Source organism: Plectrocnemia conspersa, unplaced genomic scaffold (genome assembly GCF_051122295.1).
Source record: "Plectrocnemia conspersa isolate PC_06_02 unplaced genomic scaffold, ASM5112229v1 ptg000009l, whole genome shotgun sequence".
In the NCBI taxonomy this organism is placed as follows: Eukaryota; Metazoa; Arthropoda; class Insecta; order Trichoptera; family Polycentropodidae; genus Plectrocnemia; species Plectrocnemia conspersa.
The window spans coordinates 3,615,560-3,635,886 of record NW_028277173.1 but is presented as its reverse complement, the minus strand read 5'-3'; the positions used below and the strand labels follow the sequence as shown (position 1 = coordinate 3,635,886).

General features: G+C 27.3%; 2 protein-coding genes across 3 annotated transcripts in view; one reads left to right on the top strand and one right to left on the bottom strand.

The window, feature by feature from the left end:
• The window catches only part of LOC148231586 (cationic amino acid transporter 4), a 148,045-nt gene that overhangs the window by 2,799 nt on the left and 124,919 nt on the right, over positions 1-20,327 (bottom strand). The window contains exon 1 of one of the 2 annotated variants that reach the window (XM_088192011.1): positions 1,205-1,311. The exons of the other annotated variant lie outside the window; for it this stretch is intronic. The gene's annotated coding sequence lies outside the window, so the exon portion shown is untranslated. Of the gene's footprint in view, positions 1-1,204; positions 1,312-20,327 lie in introns of those variants that run through there. 2 annotated transcript variants of the gene reach the window in all.
• Positions 11,682-20,327, top strand: part of LOC148231584 (neo-calmodulin-like) — a 194,358-nt gene continuing 185,712 nt past the window's right edge. The window contains exon 1 of the mRNA XM_088192015.1: positions 11,682-11,838. Coding sequence (XP_088048141.1) covers positions 11,800-11,838 — 39 coding nt within the window. The 5' untranslated portion in view covers positions 11,682-11,799. The remainder of the gene's footprint in view (positions 11,839-20,327) is intronic.

Here is a 20,327-nt window from a genome sequence, read left to right as displayed (position 1 = left end):
TAATAAACATATTTAATAAAAATATTTTTTATTTTATTACTTTTAACAGCAATTTATAGACTATTTGAAAATAAATAAAAAATACTGTTTTTATTTAAAGTTACTGAATCTTCTGAATTTTTATACTTTTTAATTTATATAACTTCTATTATATATACTATATTAGGATTAACTTTTAATAAACTGTTTATATTATATAAATCACTATTCAAATCGCATCCTAAAAAGTTCTTGTATTAGCTGAATCATTATTTTTTTGCTGTCATATAATAAATTAAAATACTGGTAATTCATTATAAATATATTGTGTTTAAAAAACTGTTTTTTTTTAATAAGTCTATATTTGAAAACAGTAGTATGTTTTATAACATTAAGATTGTATAAAAAATGTATAAAAGATTTTCTTCAAGTACAACATATTTAATATTATTTGGATCAATATTATTTTATTTTAGGAATTATATTTAAAGTCAATAAAAATGTCTTAAATATACATATTGTAGTTTGTAATTTTTTAATTTAAAAAAAGTTATTTTTTAAAACATGTTTTGTAAATTTGTATCTTTAGTATTTTTAAAATTATGCACTTATTTCCTTAATAAAAGAAAAGTTTTATGTTGTCAAAATCAATTGCTCCTTTAGTTAATGAATTATATATTTTAGACATAACAGAATTTTTCCTCAACCTTATTTATTTTACGGATTTATTAAAAAATTATATATAATGATTATCGTGAATTTAATTACATCTACTAATAATGTGCATTATATAAATTAACTATATTATATCTATGTCCCATATGCTTAAGTACAGTTATCGATTACACAAGCAACAGGTGAGCTTTCTTACGAAAAGCTTATATCATACTCATGAAATAAATCGATTAAGCTTCTAATAGATTCAACCAATGAGTGTGCATTTATTAGCAGTATTAGTATGACTACAAATATAAAATATTTATATGTCATACTATTACATAATACATAATTTCAAGATCTTCATGGTAATAAGAGCTTCACATCGATGTGTTCAAAACGAAACGGGTAACATATGTTATGTCAATATGTGTTTTTTGGTTATGTTTTTAGGACACTGCGTGATTTAGGAATAGATAGCCCTAGGTTATGACTTTGCCACTGGAATAACAATGAGAGCGAGCTTGTAAAGTTTGGTGGCGAGGGTGATATGTAAATTGGCACTTACAGGTTGGCGATGACAGAAAGGACGTCCGAAGAATGGATGGCGCCGTGGAAAAGGGAGATGAAAGCGCAGGCGCTACTGGCCGATCGATGGCAGCCATGTTGTCGAATCGCCTGCCTACAAGTGGCCGTTTGTTATGGCATGTCGGCTGCTGAGCACATAGATCAGTTTAGAGTTTCTGCACTAGAATTTCTCAATTGAGAATTCCTGAGAAATCAATAATACTAGAATTTCATTGCAAATTCCATTTATTTACCGCAGCTCCTATTTATAAATGCGTTTTATGTGTTTTTTTTTCATTCAAGATAGCTGATCAAAACTACAGTAGTAGACTTAGTATATTATATCAAAAGTAGTGAAAAAAATGTTAAGAATCTAAGTGTAAGAAAAGCGCATTAACTAGACAAATTTAAAGTAAATACTTGTTTAAAACTACCATTGAACTTACCCATATGTTTAACGTCAAGTCATATAAGCGTATGTATAATGGACCAATCGACTTATAACACTAACCGTGTTTTGGAAAAAACAACTTTTTTTATTTATTTTTTTAACGGTATCATAAAGATGTTTGAAAGCTCTATTTTGTATCCAAAATTCAAGTCTATATCTATAAAAGGAACCAAAAACTAGCGTTAAATATATGCCAAGTCGCATAAAAGCTCGTATGGGGGCCCGATCAATTTACCATAAGACTAGTTTTTTTTTTTTTTTAAATAATTAAATTTTATTTTAAATGCAAATTAAGCTTTTAAACACTTTTTGGATACGACATTTTTCAGTAGGACCTTATTTTGCAAAGTTATGACACTGTAAATTTTTATATTGGCCGCCATTTTGTAAAAAAAAATTTTTTTTTCATACAAAACGTATAGGTGCTCAGTAGTTCTATACGATACTACAAATTTAATTTTAAATCTTTAAAACCAAGCAGTTAAGAGCGTTAACTCTGCTGCAAGTCTCAAAATAGCTCGTATGGGGGTCCGATCGAACTGATACATCGCTTGTTTTGAAGCAAAAAACTATTTTTTTATATTTTATTAAGATTAATTTTTGGCGTATAAACGTTTCATATATAGCGATCTTTTCGTTCCTATTTAAACTTACTAAGTTACGAGTGTTTAATTTTTTATACTTGTCGCCATTTGCCAAGAATTGACACATTGAATTTTGCTAACAAACATATACAGGATGCTTAAGAATTCTATACTGTCACCAAAATTCAACTTTAAATATGTATAAATAAGCTCACACTGACCTTAAATATATTGCAAGTCTTATAAACGTATGTATGGTGGGTCGATAGACTCATAACACTAAACGTGTTTTGGAAAAAAAAAACTTTTTTTTTTAATTTTAATTTTTTTTTCAACGGTTTCATAAGTATATTCAAAAGCTCTATTTTTCATCAAAAATTAAAATCTATATCTTTAAAAGGAACCAAATACTAGCGTTAACTATATGCCAAGTCGCATAAAAGCTCGTATGGGGGCCCGATCAATTTACCATGAGACTCGTTTTTTTTTTTAAAATAAATAATTTTTTTTTAAATGCAAATTAAGCTTTTAAACACTTTTTGGATACGACATTTTTCAGTAGGACCTTATTTTGCAAAGTTATGACACTGTAAATTTTTACATTGGCCGCCATTTTGTAAAAAAAATTTTTTTTTTCATACAAAACGTATAGGGTGTGCTCAGTAGTTCTATACGATACTACAAATTTAATTTTAAATATCTTTAAAACCAAGCAGTTAAGAGCGTTAACTCTTCTGCAAGTCTCAAAATGACTCGTATGGGGTCCGATCAAACTGATACATCGCTTGTTTTGAAGCAAAAAACTATTTTTTTTATATTTGATTTAGATGAAGTTTGGGCTTTTAAACATTTCATATATAGTGATCTTTTCGTATAATTTAAACTAACTGAGTTACGAGTGTTTAAGTTTTTATACTTGTCACGATTTTGCAAAAAATTGATACATTGGATTTTGCTAGCGAACATATACAGGATGCTAATGAATTCTACACTGCTACCAAAATTCAACTTATGTTTATAAGAAGTAAATATGCATCTAAGTTTAAGTGATATAATATAATATATTAACACAAAGACAGGAATGATTCTTCTATGTACTTTATGGATATAATATTCTCAGCATACATTATAAAACAGACACCACAGCGCACCGACCGCGACATATGCGCGCCAACATAATCGCGCGGTGTCATATGCACGAATTAAAAAAATAAATATAAAATATAGTATACCTACTGTTTTTTATACTCCTCATAATAAACTAAAATTACAAATAAATTTATTAAAAACTTTTTCTGCAGCAGCTGCTGGAAATTTCATAAGCATATTCATATTTATTTATTTAAATTAAATTAAGACCATCGTGATCTAACAGGTTACCCCAATGCGTCATAAAAATATTATATTGTATTTTTTAAATACACAAAAAATATATTATTAAAATAATACATATAAAAATAAAATAAAAATATTTCACTACAAATTTCGAAATAATTATTTTTTAGTCAGATATAAAATAAAATATAAAAATAAATCACATATTTATAAAATGTTGTATAATACCTGTATAGCTGATATATTAATAATGTCTAACCGATGCATTGCCTATGGTTTAACATTTTTTTTAAATTACTAAATATTTAATTTTGTTGATTAATTTATTTATACATACCTTTAAATATGAATATGTTGTATCGATTTTGATATATATATATACATACATATATAAAAAAAAAATGTGTAATATTATATTTACCAATATATTAACAAAATGTACGGTCATTGGACAAAGGAAAACTTCTATAATGAGTCGTATATTCTAAGATGAAGCTTAATAAATTGCTTATGTATTTATTATATAAAAGATAAGAAAATTAATTAGAATAGAGCAATGGAAATCTAATTGAAAAGTAATCAGCGAATTATTGGTGAAAAAATTCCAAAATTCGCACACGCCCATTGAACGTTGCGCAATAACAATAAAAGTGGAATTCCTTTTCAGTCTCGGAATTTCCACCACAATATTGACCTTAACGTTTTCACCTTTGTCGAGATAAGTATGTATTAAAACGTGATGGCCCAATTCAGTTAGCTGTATATGATACAAATTTTTTTTTTTAAATCTGATCCTTAGGCTCACTACAATTTATATGAAAAAATAACCATAGGTTATCGACCCTGACTGTTATGAGCTTTCATGCTTTTTGGTTGATTTGAAGTGAACTCACGTGGAAAATATGTTCATGCTCCGTGTACCATATGGTGTTTCGGGGTGTGAGAAAAAGCGTGTTGGACTGAAAAATGTAAAGCGAAAAAATATGAGACAAATTGATAGTTCCCGAGCGGAAAATTACTTAGAAGTATCTAGGAAAAAGCGGTCGTGTTACACTTTGATAAAATACATTTTATTTTAGAGCACTGAAAAAATCAGACGATTTTATACAAAACATGTGTACCATAATATTATTCACATCACGTATTGTTTTCGTGTGTATCTTCTCTCCACTTTTAAACAATGGCATTAGAGGCGAAGGGAAGCAACAATATTTTTAGGGAGAAACTTCGCATTCCACGGGAGAAAAGTAACAAAACAAAATCACGAACACTTTTTTCTCGGAAAACTAGACATTTCAATAATACACAAAAGCACTTATCGCAAATTCAATATCGGAAGCGTTAGAAAACGCTGTATAGTATTTTAGTGTTTTATTTATTCAAAAATATCACTTTGATATAAAAATTTATGTACATATACTATTGCTATTTTTAGTACAATTCGGTTATTCGAATATATTTGAGTCATAAAATATACAATTTTAATAATAAATACAAAAAAAAATGTATAAAAACAATAAGTGCTTAGACTAAAATCAGTACAAAGTTACTTTTTTAGCTGCTGCCTAAAAAACTACAACTTGCTATGCTTAAAAAAATTATATCATACTAAATTACTTTGGACAAAATAAAAAGCAAAAAAAATATTTCCAGTTAAAGAGTTAAATAATCAATACACGCCATTGAGTAAGTACACAGATTAGTAATTTCTGGAATTTTGGTAGTCAAAAAATATTTTTTTTTATGCTCACATCCCGAGAGAAACTCCCTCATACCGAGCATCATCGTATCAGAAAGGGGTTCACTTTCGCTGTACACTTGCTGCCACGCCATCTACTAGACCTCAGAGGACCTCCCATGTACATCATCCCTGCGCCAGCTTTTCTGCCACCACTCCCGATTCATCGTCTGTCGCAACATATGTTAATAATGTAATAATACTCTAACTAGATTCCAACTTGAGTCTCACTGGCTAAGAAGTCACACAAAGAAGGTTTCTCAAACTCTAAAATGCTTTAAATAACAATTCGCTAGAAACAGGCAAATATATGTACTCGAATATTCGATGCATAGAGCATTTTTTGCTTAAGCTTGCTTCTACAAAAACTAAATACATATTTATTAAAATAAAAATTTTGTTGATTTTCATATATTTTGTCTTATAAAACACATTTTTTCACGGGAAAAGGTATCTTATAATTATATTAATTTAATTAAAAAAAGTTTGTCAAAAGTATTTACGACTTTGATTGTTATACTGACGCACTTGACGATCGGAGATTTATAGGGATTACATTAACAAAGACAGTCAATGTCTTTACAAATACAAAATAAAGCAATGTAACTTATTAACTCATGGTTCTCAATAGAATATTCGCCTAGTTTTCAAGTAAATGAATATTTAAATAATTGATCAAATATTCGTAAAATATTCGTTTATATTATCTCAAAATAAGTTTGAATATTTTTTTAAATAAAACATGTATTAGTTTTTTCTTTAAATATACTTGTCGCTACAAAATCACTCCATGGTCCTTAAAGTGGCTATATTTTGTTTTGAAATGCGAGACAATAAGACGCTTCTTCTTAACAAAAAAGTACTCATTCGAAAAACGTTTATCGGCCGTATCTACTATGACCGAAATTTGCAGAATTTCTTTGTTGAATGAAACAAAATGTTAGAAAGGTTATGTGTTCAGATATGCAATATTTCTTAACGATAAAAAAGTAATATATTAATAATTATCGTTATCAAAAAACAGCTTATTATTTTTTGTGGAATAGTAGAACAAAAAGATGTTGTCTCACTATTTAAATTAAATTTAAAGATTATTGCATTTTAAGAGCCGTATGCGGCCCGCGGGCCACAGGTTGATCAGAGTAGTTTTTTAAATGAATTTGCATAAAAGCGAATCGAATAAGCAAAATAAAAAAGATAGAAGGAGACAGACGAAGTTACGCTTCGATGAGAGCGCAATGTGGGTCGGTTAATTTACTCCAGCGCGACCTCGAGGACCTCAAAGATGGGACAGGGTCCGAGGGGGGTACGGCGACTGGTTGCCATGGCGTCGCCGAGACGCTTAGCAGCCGCCGCCCACGCCGCCCCAGCAGCAACGGTCGGGGAGCCGCCCATTTCCATTCTGACGATTTCGCCCTACCCCACTACCCGCCGCGGGAGCTGTTGCTTTTGCTTTTGTGACCCACATATCGATATTTTGCCGCTCCATTCATAAACAAATTTGGAGAACTGAATGAAATTAGAGAAAACGAGACGTGATGCTAATGGAGAAAAATCTGGGCTTGAGATTGAGGAGTGCTCATAATTGGGAATTGAGGTTTTTAATAATATTTTTAAAGCTAACTGTGTAGTCAATTAATCATCACATTTTCTCAAAAAAAAATCATAAATGCTTTTTACCAAATTTACGGAGGAATCAGGCAATATAACCATTTTGGTAGATGTATGCCTCTTAAAAGTATTTATTTATTGATTATAAATCATACTATTATAGTTATTTTCAATATCTCTTATTTTGTACATTTTATTTATGCAAACATTGCATACACATGTTTCAGAGAGTCGTGATCGCGTTCCTTTATTCTTACCCGTCAAAGCCAAAACGTCAGCGCTTGAGATCGCTTCTCTTGCCTGAGCTATCCAGCTTCTTCGCTTTTTAACGAGCTTGTCAAGCACTGAAATTGCTAGACTGTGTGAATGTAATAAACTCTTATTTCTGACATAAATAAATAGTTGAGTAAAAATTAAAATCTCACCTACCTTTTTCTTGTTTCGTTTAAAGTACCACTTGCACTTTATTTATAAAAAACAATGATAATAAATGTGTGATTTTCTTATGCAGCTTTTGGGATGAATGACGAAAGGTGTGACTTTTGCAACCAGTTGGACTCCAGAAAATTTATTCAAGTGGTCGTCGAGTAATTGCCCTTGATTTCTGTCTGAGAGTAGGTACTGTGGTCGTCGTTGATTGTCAGTAAATTGGTGTCACATATTTTATTATAGTTCTTCGAGATTAAGAGAGGATGTCAATTGAGAGTCGATCGTATTTACACCTCCAAAATTTATCCAGTTATGTGAAAAATGGTGGAAGGTTGGATTTTGTTTGTGTGAGTATCTGATACTTTAAAGGATTATTCTAAAAATACTTTTCAATATATTCTCTAAAGTTTCTAAGCATATGAAAATAAAACTATAAGAGTTGTTCCTGGTAATTGCTGACAATTAATAGTAGTTTATGGCTTTTAATAGTTTGCGTACTATGTTGCGATTTAGGGTATTCTGCTGATTTTTAATGTCAGTAAGATTTTTTAAATTTGTTAACACCCACTAACAACTACTCAAACAACTGATCCCCGCGATGAGTTTAGTTGCTTTTAATGTTTTAAAGAATGAAATGATACCTTACATTGTTTTTTGCCCATTGTGATATTATTCTTTATGTGATTTCTCACTGTCGTGGTAAAATATAATTTTATTATTTATAAAATTATTTAAAAATATTCCTAAGTTTTAATAACTACTCACAATAAATTTCAGTTGTAAATATTTAGGATTTTATACACAATTCAGTACTTTTAAAAACGCTATGTGTCCAAGTCATAATGCAAAAGTTTTTTTCTTAAATAAAAAATCGATCATTTTAATTTAGATATAGATGAATGTTGAGCTTGGTACTGATGCTTCACTACAATTTATTGGTTAATTTATATAAAATATATTAAAAAAAATATGAACTTAAACTTAGATTATTAAGCAATAAAATTAATCTATCCAGTGATTAATCAGGCAATTTCACTCATTGAAAATTAGTTTTATCTCTACCGTACACATTTTAAATATTTTTATTGTATTTTACATTTATACAATTCGATGATATATTTTTTAAACATTACAATAGTGCAAAATATACATTTATATAGCTACAAATAAATTTGTAATTATAATATGTAATAAAAATATTACATTACTTACTTATTTTAAAATGCCGGACATTAAACAATTATCTAAAGAAATATTCAGTAATCAAATATCTTATATATTTTCTCGTTTTTAACTATTTGTTAATTATTTTGGCACATAATCACATCGGTAATTTTATTTTATTTAATGTACCTCTGCATTATCTACACCTCAATTGTGCTCTTTTTTGTCTAAAGATATTTATTAAATAATAAAAAAAAATTGTAAATGCCGAAATTACAAAAATAACTCATATATACGAGTTACTATTGTGCAGCTGTGGACTTTTTTCCATCTCATCTAAAGAAATGTTTTTAATCTAATTTTTATTTTAATATAGAAATATTTTTTTGAGCACACCGATTCAGTCTTTTCTTCTAAACTACGTAATAATACAAAAATTAAAACATTAACGTTAAAGATAAATAATTAGTCTAGATACAGTTTATTGTTTTTTTAATATTCAATAATTATGAGTATGTAATCATTATTTAAACTGTATTTTTAAATTCTTTAGAACTGTATAAATATTTAAGAATAGTTAAATATTTGAGAAATTGTATTAATATTATTTTATAAAATTAATACTAAGTTAATGCTATTAAACAGACAATATACAAATAAAAAATTTTCCACTGTAATGAGCACGACAGCCGTTAAAAATAATAAATTTTGAATTTTTGCTATGAATAATTAAAGCTGAAGAAACATATTAACCTATTGTAGGATAATCTTAATAGGCGAATAAAGATATTTATTTTTAATGTTAATCCTATGTTGCAACATGATATCGTAAACCCAATGCGTTACAATGTAATAAGCACAATTTACAACTATTAAATAAGTAGTGAGACACTGCATTGAAATCAGTCATATATTAATTATCAACAAATATTAAAGTTTACATTCAACATATTTTAATATGCTACATAAATTTATTAAATTCGCAAAAATATATGGCTTTTGAAATTTTTATAAATATAATTGCTTTATTTATTGTAAATCTTTTGTTGAAACATGACAGACATTAACCCAATGCGTTACAAAAAGGTAATAAACACATCAGCATTTACAATGCGAGTAGTAGAACACCAGACTAAAAACAATGTCTGATATTCAGTGACATATGTTCGAATAATTATTTACTATGTCATCACTATATTCACTCGTGAGATTAGGAAAATCTAGGAAAATCTAATTTATGATTGTTGATTTTATGTGTTTCAAAAATAAATAAACTATTATAACATCTAAAAATAAAATGATATCACTTTTAAACTAGTTATTTATCACGATTTTCATCCGTGAGATCAGACAAATCCGGGAAAACCTTATCTGTGATAATATATATTTTATCAAATAATAATTCGATTATTTTTTATTTCTCATGCAGAACTTTTATGAACGTTTATAATTTAAAAATATGTATAATCATCAATAATATCAAAAAAGTAAAATAAATAAAATAAATTTATATATTATTTGTATATATTTTTATGCAACATTGAATGCATTCCAAAAGGGTAAACACAATCAGCAACTACTACGTGGTTTGTGGAAAACCAGACTGAAAACAAAGTCTGATAATCAGTGACATCTATTCGAGTAATTATGGACTATTATCATTTATAAAAATGAACAGATTTTATTTTAATTATTTATAACGATATTCATCCGTGAGATCAGATAAATCTAGAAAAACCATTTATTAACCAACCAATAATAATTTATCGAAATAATATATATTTTAGCAATCACTAATTCAAATCTCTTTCATTTATTACGCAGAACTTTTATTAACATACAAAAACTTAAGTTTTTAAAATACGTTTAATCAGAAATAAAATCAACAAAGTAAAAGGAATAAGATAAATAAATAAATTATTTGTGTATACTTTGTTGCAACATTACAGGAATTGACCCAATGCGTTACAAAAGAGTATACACAATCAACAACTACTAAGCGAGTAGTGGAACACCAGACTGAAAACAAAGTTTGATATTCAGTGACATATGTTCTAATAAAATTTTACAATATCATCACAATATTCATTCGTGAGATTATAAAAATCTAAGATAGTCTTATTTGTGAGTGTCTAATAAAATTAAAATTAAATATTTAATTACTAATTCTGATCTTTCATATACGATATAAATTTAAAAACACTGTATTTCCTAAAGGACTTGAACCCAGGTCTTTCAGGTATTAGTCAATTAATTATATTACTGTTCTATCGTGCTGTAATAATATTATGAATTAATGTGAAGCATTAAGCATATATTTTTTTGTAAATATATTTTAAAATGTGTTTTAAAAATATGGTTTTTATTTTTTTGTTGCTGTTAAGACAAAAAAATCGATCACATTAAAGTAATAAAAAATTAATATAAATTTGTAACATATTATTTCTGCTTATTCTTTACACCTAAAAGCAATAAATAATACTTGCTTTAGTTGTGTATTAATTTTAAAACACTTAAAGCTACCTTATCGAAAAAGAACTTTTATTATTATTCTTTTAATGAGTAATTTTATAATAAAAATGATTTTGTCAATAAAATAGGAATAAATTTGTAAATATCAATGAAGGTATAATAAACACGCATTTAGTCTTTATCTATGATTAAGAAAACATTGTGTTTAGTTGGTCCTTAATATTTTTAAACAATTAAATTGTTTAATTTAATGGATGCATTTGAACAGCTGGCCTTTTATATCCGTAATTATTAATACTATGCAAGAATCACTCTCAACTGTCTTTACATTTCTTTAGTATATTTTTACTTTGACATCTCGCATGACTTAAGACCTTCAGTGTAGTCATAGTCTCCTAAAACTCGGTTTCTATAATATCTACTGTTTTTAAAACAAATTAAGCCACATTTCTTAACAAATGTATTTCAGTTCACCTCTCATCACATTCACACCAATACAAATCACGCCATGATGTCGCAATTAAAAAGTCGGTGAAGGAATTAATTCGAATTTCCCCCGGGTCGCATCGGGGCTGATCAATCAACCGCGGGCAACAAGTGATGAGGGCGTCCCTTTCGCTCCTTTCCGTCGCAGCTTTGGCGTGAGCGGGACGGCGTCCCGTCCCGTTCCACCCCGTTCCGATCCTGGCGGCCCAGTCTCCTCCGAGGCGCGCCGCGGTCCGGTCGTATCCTCGTCGCGGGTCAAAGGACCAACAGGAGGCACCGTCCACCAGATTCCGTCTAGAGGTCAATAGCCAGAAAAATTCATCACCATGAAGACTTCATCATTTTCGCTGCGGGTCATGCGGAGGGTGAGTACCAACCACATTGAATCTGCATACAACAAGTGATCGTTGGACAGGGCCGCATCTTTGCGTCTCGAGACTTTAAAACTATCTTGAACGAGAGTTAGAACTACTTATAAAAAATCGGTGATAAATCACTGACAGGCTCAAAACTAAATGAATTTATAAATTTGATAGACAATCTGTAATTAAATAGCAAAGCTGATAAAAAAATTAAAACTCTATAAAAAAATATTTTTAGATCAGGTTAAACCACTTATAAGAATGTAAATTAATTCATTTTAAGAACTATTAAATATATCTATGAATATTTCTTAGGATAAGTTTGATTCATATAAAAATTTTCAATGATGAGTTCGGAAAGTATATTATTTGATTACATGCGAATTTTTGCAGCAAATAATATCTTTGGCACAAGCTTTCGTAAGTAATGTAGCAGACATCTTCATGTATTTTTTTAGAAGTGACGCCCATTTTGTGTAACTTTTGTTTCAGACAGAATTTAACACGTGAGATGGAAGGGTATGCGTATCGTCATGAAACAAATATTTTGTTTAATTTTTGTTCCAATGTAGTACGCAAGATAAAGATCAAATTTTATTATTTAGACTAGGCCGTAAAAAATATTATTAAATCTGCAATCTTTAAAATAAAAAATATATCAACGTATATATTTTAATTTCTTAAAATATAATACATCAGCAATATACATATATAATATAATTATAACTTGAAAGGATGCTTTAGGCATTTCTTGTGGTATTAAGATTTTGAAACTATCTTAATCGGAGAGTGAGTAACAAAGCTCACATGATACAGATATTTTAAAAATTAAAATAAATTTATTCACCTACTCCTAAATATATTAATTTAAAACTATTCCAGTTAAAGAGTTACATTGTTAGAGAATAATAAATCTAAATTGGTAACACAGAGGATACGGGTTCGAGCCACCGCAGCAAACTTTAATTTATATTATTTTCTTAAAACCCGCTCTAGCTATACAGTGCAATCTATTATTTTTAAATTATAATACATGCAGATTCCCAGACTTTCTGCCTGGTTGAAATTATGTGGTTATTTATAATATCTGATTATTTAATCCAGTTATTACAGATTTACACCTTTGTAACGTATAGAGCGTACGCTTATAAGGTTACAGCAAAAGAAAAATATATCAATCCGATCAACCTGATTATATATATATTTTTTTTCAGTCTATTTTATTTTTTTAATAAATAAAATAGTTTTATAAGTTAGTGACTAATATCTAAGTTTTTTACTTTTTATCGTGTCTAGAAGATCTAATTTAGAGGGCAGTAAATAATTATATTTTATATCGATCATTACAGATTGGGTTTTCCTAGATTTTTCTAATCTTACGGACGAATGATAATAATAAAATCGAACTAAGTTGTGTTTATAATTAATAAAATATATGTTGCTGATTTACATATTTTTATTTTAGTCTTACGTTTCACTATTGTTTTAGTGGTTGTTGATTGTGTTTACTTAGTTGCACATTTTCATTAGCTAACATTTTTTATATAAAAGGTTTATTATAAGATTAAGAATAAATAAATTGTAATTAAAAAACTAAATAATAAATTTTATGTTATTAGTAATAAAAACATTAAAAAAAATACGAAAACATTCTACAGAGCTTAATAAAAGATGCATAAATTTATTATTTAAATGATTAAGCTTAATATTGTTTTTAATTATTTACATAACTAAGAATATGAAGCTTTAAAAAAATAAATCAATATTGCAAAAGTAATATGCGTCTAAAACTTTATTGTTTTTATTTAAATTTAAGAATACAGAATTAATTCCGTCTTGCGTAAAATTTGATTTTGACATTTGATTTTAATTTTTGATACTATTAAACTACTAAGAAGTATTTTAAAGTTGTGTTATATATATATATATATATATATATATATATATATATATATATATATATATATATATATATATATATATATATATATATATATATATATATATATATATATATATATATATATATATATTATTTTTACTGACTTCAAGTTAAAAAAATTATTTGGTAGAGTTACTCCACACCAAGCAAGCGTATGTGTATACTATTACTCGTCTAATTAGCTGTTTATATAGAATTTGTTTTTATTAATGCGATTTTTAAGTTAAAAATCAGTTTTAGTCCACGATATATTAAGTGAATTTAAGGTTACAGTTCAAACGTAAACCTGTTTTTTTTGTTGTCTATTTTATTTTTTTACTAAATAAAATAGTTTTATAAAGATTTTTGTAACTTAATTGAAATTGAATTTTATTATAATTAAAATATATGTCAATCAAGTCTGATGTAAAAATAGTGATTTTGCTGTCATTGATTGTGTTAGCACAGTCGTAACGAAATAATTAACGCTTATCGTGTTGCAATAAAAGGCTTATAAATCATAAATATAACAATATTTACATATAAATACATAATATCCTTCTTATGAGATCAATATTTGAAACTTGATATTTATTAAAATAATCAGTAAAAAATCTAGTGAAGAGTCACTAGATTGAATAGAATACGTATGTATGTATATTAATAAACAGCTGTATCGATAGATACAGCGTTGTCCTTCAAGATAAAATCTTTCTCAAGGAGCGGCACTCTGCAATTCTCCGATAAAACGAAGGATGGGGTAGGAAAACATAATAAGTATTAAGAGATGGAGGTCAAAGAATTCTTATATATTTATTGTGATTATTTACAATAAAAGTAAAAGATATGAACGATTTATAATATATATATATATATATACATATGTATATAATTTTTTAAGCGTATTTTTTAATTATTCTATTATTAAAATTACTTAATAATAAATAATAAAAATATTTACACTAATAACTCTAATGGCTAACCACAATGCGTTTTTTGTAAGAACAAATTTATACTATTTCACTAATGGTTTTATACTCGAATAGGTATGCATAAATTTTCTGAAATGTCTTATTTTATCTTCAGCATCATAAAAAAAAATCTGAAATCACATTTTTTTTAGCTCTTTTAAGCACGCCAAATTCATAAATTCAATAAATTTATATGATGATTATTGATTTCTATTATTTTTTTGCATACAGTATTAAAGAGTGCCTTTTTAAATATACTCGTCGACGTGACTCGAGGAAATCATATTCCAGAATACCGTGTACAAATTTTGTAGGGAATAAAAATGGATAATATTAATATTAATTCATGCATAAGCACATGAGAATCTTTTTTTATTAAAAATAGGTTGATTGCATTTTGCAGTAACCAGGTGATTATACAAGGCACAGAGTGACATCAAGCTCCTCAAATCCCAATATCTTCGAGATTTTATTGAATATGTTTTTGATATGGTTATAAAATCTGTAAATTTAACAAATCAGCTATTATTTGTGTTAGATGGATGCATGTTAATATACATTTCATAATTAAAATAAAGTGTTCTTGCTCTTGAATGTTTCATTAAATGACATCTTTTGGTGATAAATGGTAATCTATTAGCAGATAACCACGCACATATATTTTTATTATTTTACAATCTTTAATGCAAGGTTAATAAATAAATACTAAATTAATAGAACATTAATTAGTTAAAGAGCTAATCAGATAAAAGTTTTTATTTATTTAAATTAATTAACAATTCATTGTATTGTTATAAAAAAACACAAAAATAATATTGAAAAATTATGTAAAAAAATAATTAAAATAAATTATTCAGACCAGACCAGTTCCGTATAGCTGACATTTATTAGAGTAATGTGCAATTCCAGTGTATTAAGGAGTCGGATGGCGACAGCCATAGGCGATACTGGCTCAAAAAAGGTGGCGATCGTGATTCTCAAAGACGTTGCGGAACCCTAAACTTAAATTTCTCGATAATAATTTAATTATTAACAGCATCATTCAATACTTTTTGTGAGAACTCAGCGAATAATAGGCCAACGCTTCTAAAAAAATTATATTTATTTTTTTTAAATAAAGGCATGACCAACTTGATCAAAAGCCTTTTAAAAATCAGTTCAAATAACATTTATATAATTATTTATATCTAGATTTTTTTTCATAAAATTGAAAAATAAAACAGATTTGTTGCTACAGATCAAATATCCATCGATTTGGTCTGAAGCATTCTTATGAATTATAATTTTGTATACTTTGGTCGATTTGATAAAATTGGCACCTGCTTATAATTACAACTGGAATATATTTATTGTTTTGGTTTGATCATATCCTCTTCATATTTATTTCATAAGTTGTTTACTTTGTAATAAAAGTCAATTGAAATTTCTTATTCATGATTTTTACGAGCGACTTAATTTTTTATTATTTACTGTATTGTGATAGTTTGTGTTTATAACAAAAGCGATGAAAAATACGGAGTATTGATTTTCTGTCTATTTTTACTAGTTTTTCTTGTTGTTTAAGTTCATTCTTCAATATTTATAACCATATATTGACACATACTTATTGGAGACACGTGCCGGATGAAATTGACGCGAAAACCATTCTTTTGCTGTTGGGAATTGCTCGAAATATTACTACAAAAAAAAGTTGACACGTAGCAATAATACTTTTTAGAAACAATTGTATATTTTTATTCTATCCACACCTGGTTTTGAAGCACGACATATGGTTAAATAGCAAATTTGACCTTCGTAACCCTACGCGCTTATCGATTATCAACACATGTAAATGGTTCCCTTGTTTTAATAACAGTTTATGGCAGTATTGATGGTTGCTTCATAAAAAAACCCAGGCTGAATAGCTTTGGTTTTAAGTCAGAAAGAATAATGGCACAGGTTTTATGGCTACTCGTTACAATTCTTAACTCTTTTGAATCACGAAATGAGCGGCGTCGAAACTCATCCCTTTGAGGTGTAATGTTTTCTTTTTTAGTACTTTGGGAGGCCAACTCATTACGCACAAAGTTCGGGTGATGGGAACGTGTTTACCGAAAAATAAGAACAAGGCTACAAGAAGCGGGATTTGATCAAACTTCTATAATATTCAGACATTAGTAATCAGAAAGGGCAATCTAAGCGTAATTGACAATTTACTGAGAAGGCAAATTACCAAAAGTAATTACAATTATCGAGCTAAAACCCTTCTGAAAATATTTGTAAATGTAAGTGTGTATATATTATTTTTTATAACATGTTATAATATTAGGCACATTGCAAGTCAAATTTATATTTACAAAACAATCTTGAGGTAACTAATTTTATAATCAAAATTTTTTAACGAAACATACATACAATAAAATAAGATGATCCAAAAATGATCTCTATTCTACTCCGTAACGAGCAAAATATTTTTCGGAGCGACGAGTTCAAATACTAACGGTGGCTAAAATAACCCAAGAAAAATTACTTATGTAACTTAATAAAAAAATTCTTGAAAGTCCGTAAGTCTCTTAGAATCAAAGATTTTATCACCGCGTTTGAGAGGCGTAAGATGTAAAGAACCGTAGAACGACGTGGACGAAAACCGTGTTGCTGATCTACTAAAGCCAGCCGATGGCGTTCATATTTAGATATAAGAAACCATTTTAATGTTTTTAATATGAGATTTTGTAAATTAAGGTATTCCAGTATTTTTATTTATAGAGAAAAAAAGAAAATATGCTTTGCCTTTATCATAAAATATAATAAATATGTCACATTGACAGAAAAACATTTATGCTAGCAGATTTTGAACTATTCGAATATATCTAAATATATTCGTATTTTTTTCTCGGTTTTAATCGATATTAATAATTAGTTGTATGTTAAATATTATATTATATAAATAAAAATATTTTATGCAAAATAGTATTTATTTTAATAAATCATTAATTACTTATCTTACACTTTTAAAATATAATAAAATACGCATTACACAATGCAGTGCAAGTTTATGACCAGTGAGTGGTTCAAAAAAAATTACTTCATTTCAGTTTTTTAAAATTTACAGAATTAAGATCAGCTGCAGTTGCATAATTTCAGTGAAATTGATAAAATATTTTAAATACATAATTTTATCGAATTTACTGTGTATAAATACAATAGCTAATAATGTTTGGAATGAATTTGATATATATAAAGATTAGATCCGTATCGGCGTTTGTTTTGTGCGGATTTGCATATAAATTAAATAGCTAGAAATAAATTAACCGCAATCGAGTTATTAAATTTATGAAAACACAAACAACAAACGCAAAAACATAACACGAACTTCACAAAAATTACGATGCACATCTGTTTTAAGATAAGAGTTCAACGATGTTAAAGGGTGGGCGTTTCCTTATTTTATTTTATTTAACGAACGGATTCTGCGAATTTCAGTCATATTAGATACCCCATATAAATATTTTATTTACAATTTTTTTTAATAAGAAGTGTTTTATCGTCTTATTAATATTAGTTTTCACCGATATAAAATTATATAACTTATTAGTTTAGCAAATCAATTAGTTACTTGTAAAATATTAATTAAATATAAAATAATTAATATTTATTTTATTGAATGATGGCCTTTAAATTAATTTGCTTCGTTCAACAAACGAATTCTGCAAATTTCGGTCATAGTAGATACGCTCGAACATTTAATTGACACATATTTTTCGAATGCATAAAACCTTTTTTTTGTAAAGGAAGAAGCGTTTTATTGTCTAATTAGTTTCGGTTTTCACTGATATTAATTTATTTAACTAATTAGTTTAACAAATAAATTAGTTCGTTGTGAAACATTATTTAAATATAAAATAATTAGTGATATATAATACTTATTTTAATAGACGATATTAACGGTGGGCCTTTCCATTATATTGTTTCATTCATCGAACGAATTCTACGAATTTCGGTCATAGTAGATACCCCAATTAATATTTAAAAGGCGTAAAAGCATTTTTTGTTAGGAAAAAGCGTTATATTGTCTTGTATTATGAAACAAAATAAAGACGCATAAAGAATCATGAATTTTAGAGCGGCACTAGTCACTCTGGTAAATTAAAATAAAAATCTAATATCTCAAGTATACAAATTATTTCATTCTAAAATATTTTTTCCGAATTCATTAGAGATAGTATAAACTAATATTTGATCAATTATTCGAATATTCGTATAGTTGAAAATCGGATCAATTATTAAAATATTTGATTTATTTTAATTTTAAATTACTTATTTATTCTTAAATTTTTATATGAAAATATAGTAACCTTATGACAGCGTTACTTTTTTAAGTCCATTATTATACAATTTGTGCGTTATCGTGGTGCAAAATTGTTTACCCACTATTCTAGTCCTTTTTATTTGAGCTACCCTAAAATTAACTGTAATATAATAATATATATTTCTTGTACGAATTGTTAGTAATAATTCTAAGTGTACTATACATTTAAATTAAATAAAACCTTGATATTTGATCAAACTTGACGTACTTCCTTGATCTTGACTTTTTAGAGCGTTTATATTAAGACAATTAGTCCTTTCTTAAATATTAAAATACATAGTTTTATTTTTAATGTTATAATGCGTTAATAAGCTTCTGTTTTATAAGAGACGGAATATTAAAACAAATTAAATTGCTACATATTTCATAACTTCTTCAAAAATCACTTAATTAGTGATTTGATATTTATTGAACAAAATTTAATTATTTTTTCACATTTTAATTTCTTTGAATTTTTTAATAATTTATAAACACTTTTTTACTGTATTTAATTATATTTATAACACAAGTGTGACAAATTACGTCATATATTATTTACTGTAAAACACAAACTACGTGTTTAATATGACATTACAGGCAAAGTAAGAAAAAGTTCTTAAACAAAAAAAAAACACTAGCGTAAATATAATTAAACTGATTAAATGCTAATCTAAAATGCCTAAATTTGATAGTTGCGAAACGTTTATTTGCTGTTAAAACCCAAACCAAACGCTGACAAATTAATTCAATACTTATTTTTTATCAGTTTTTTTTATATCGAATGTGAATACAAGCACATCCAAATTATTTTTCTGTAATAATGTAATCTTATCCTATTTTTTGTAGCACAAGGTCGCAATTAGAGAGATTTTGAGATTAATATAAATAAGTAATAGCGCGATTTCCCAGAATTTCGGTAATTTAGATATTCGTCTTATAGATTAAAAACAACTTGAAATTCCAAAATTTCAAGTGTTAAGCTGATAAGATTTTTTTTATAAATATAGTATGAATAATTGTTGTAAAATTAAAATATTTACTATCAAAGAATCGTCTGAAATGTGTCTTTCAGATTTCATTTACCAAAGTAGGCCTTTTGCGAATTCTAAATAGCTTAAACGCGTATAACACAGAGGGTATGGATTTCAGAAGGTTGCTGAAACACATTTATGCCAACAGAAAATAAATTAAGCTTTTCAGCGCCGCAAATATGCTAATGGCAGGTGCGTGAAGGGAATTCGCGTGAAGACGTGAAAAAAAAATTAAATTAGTA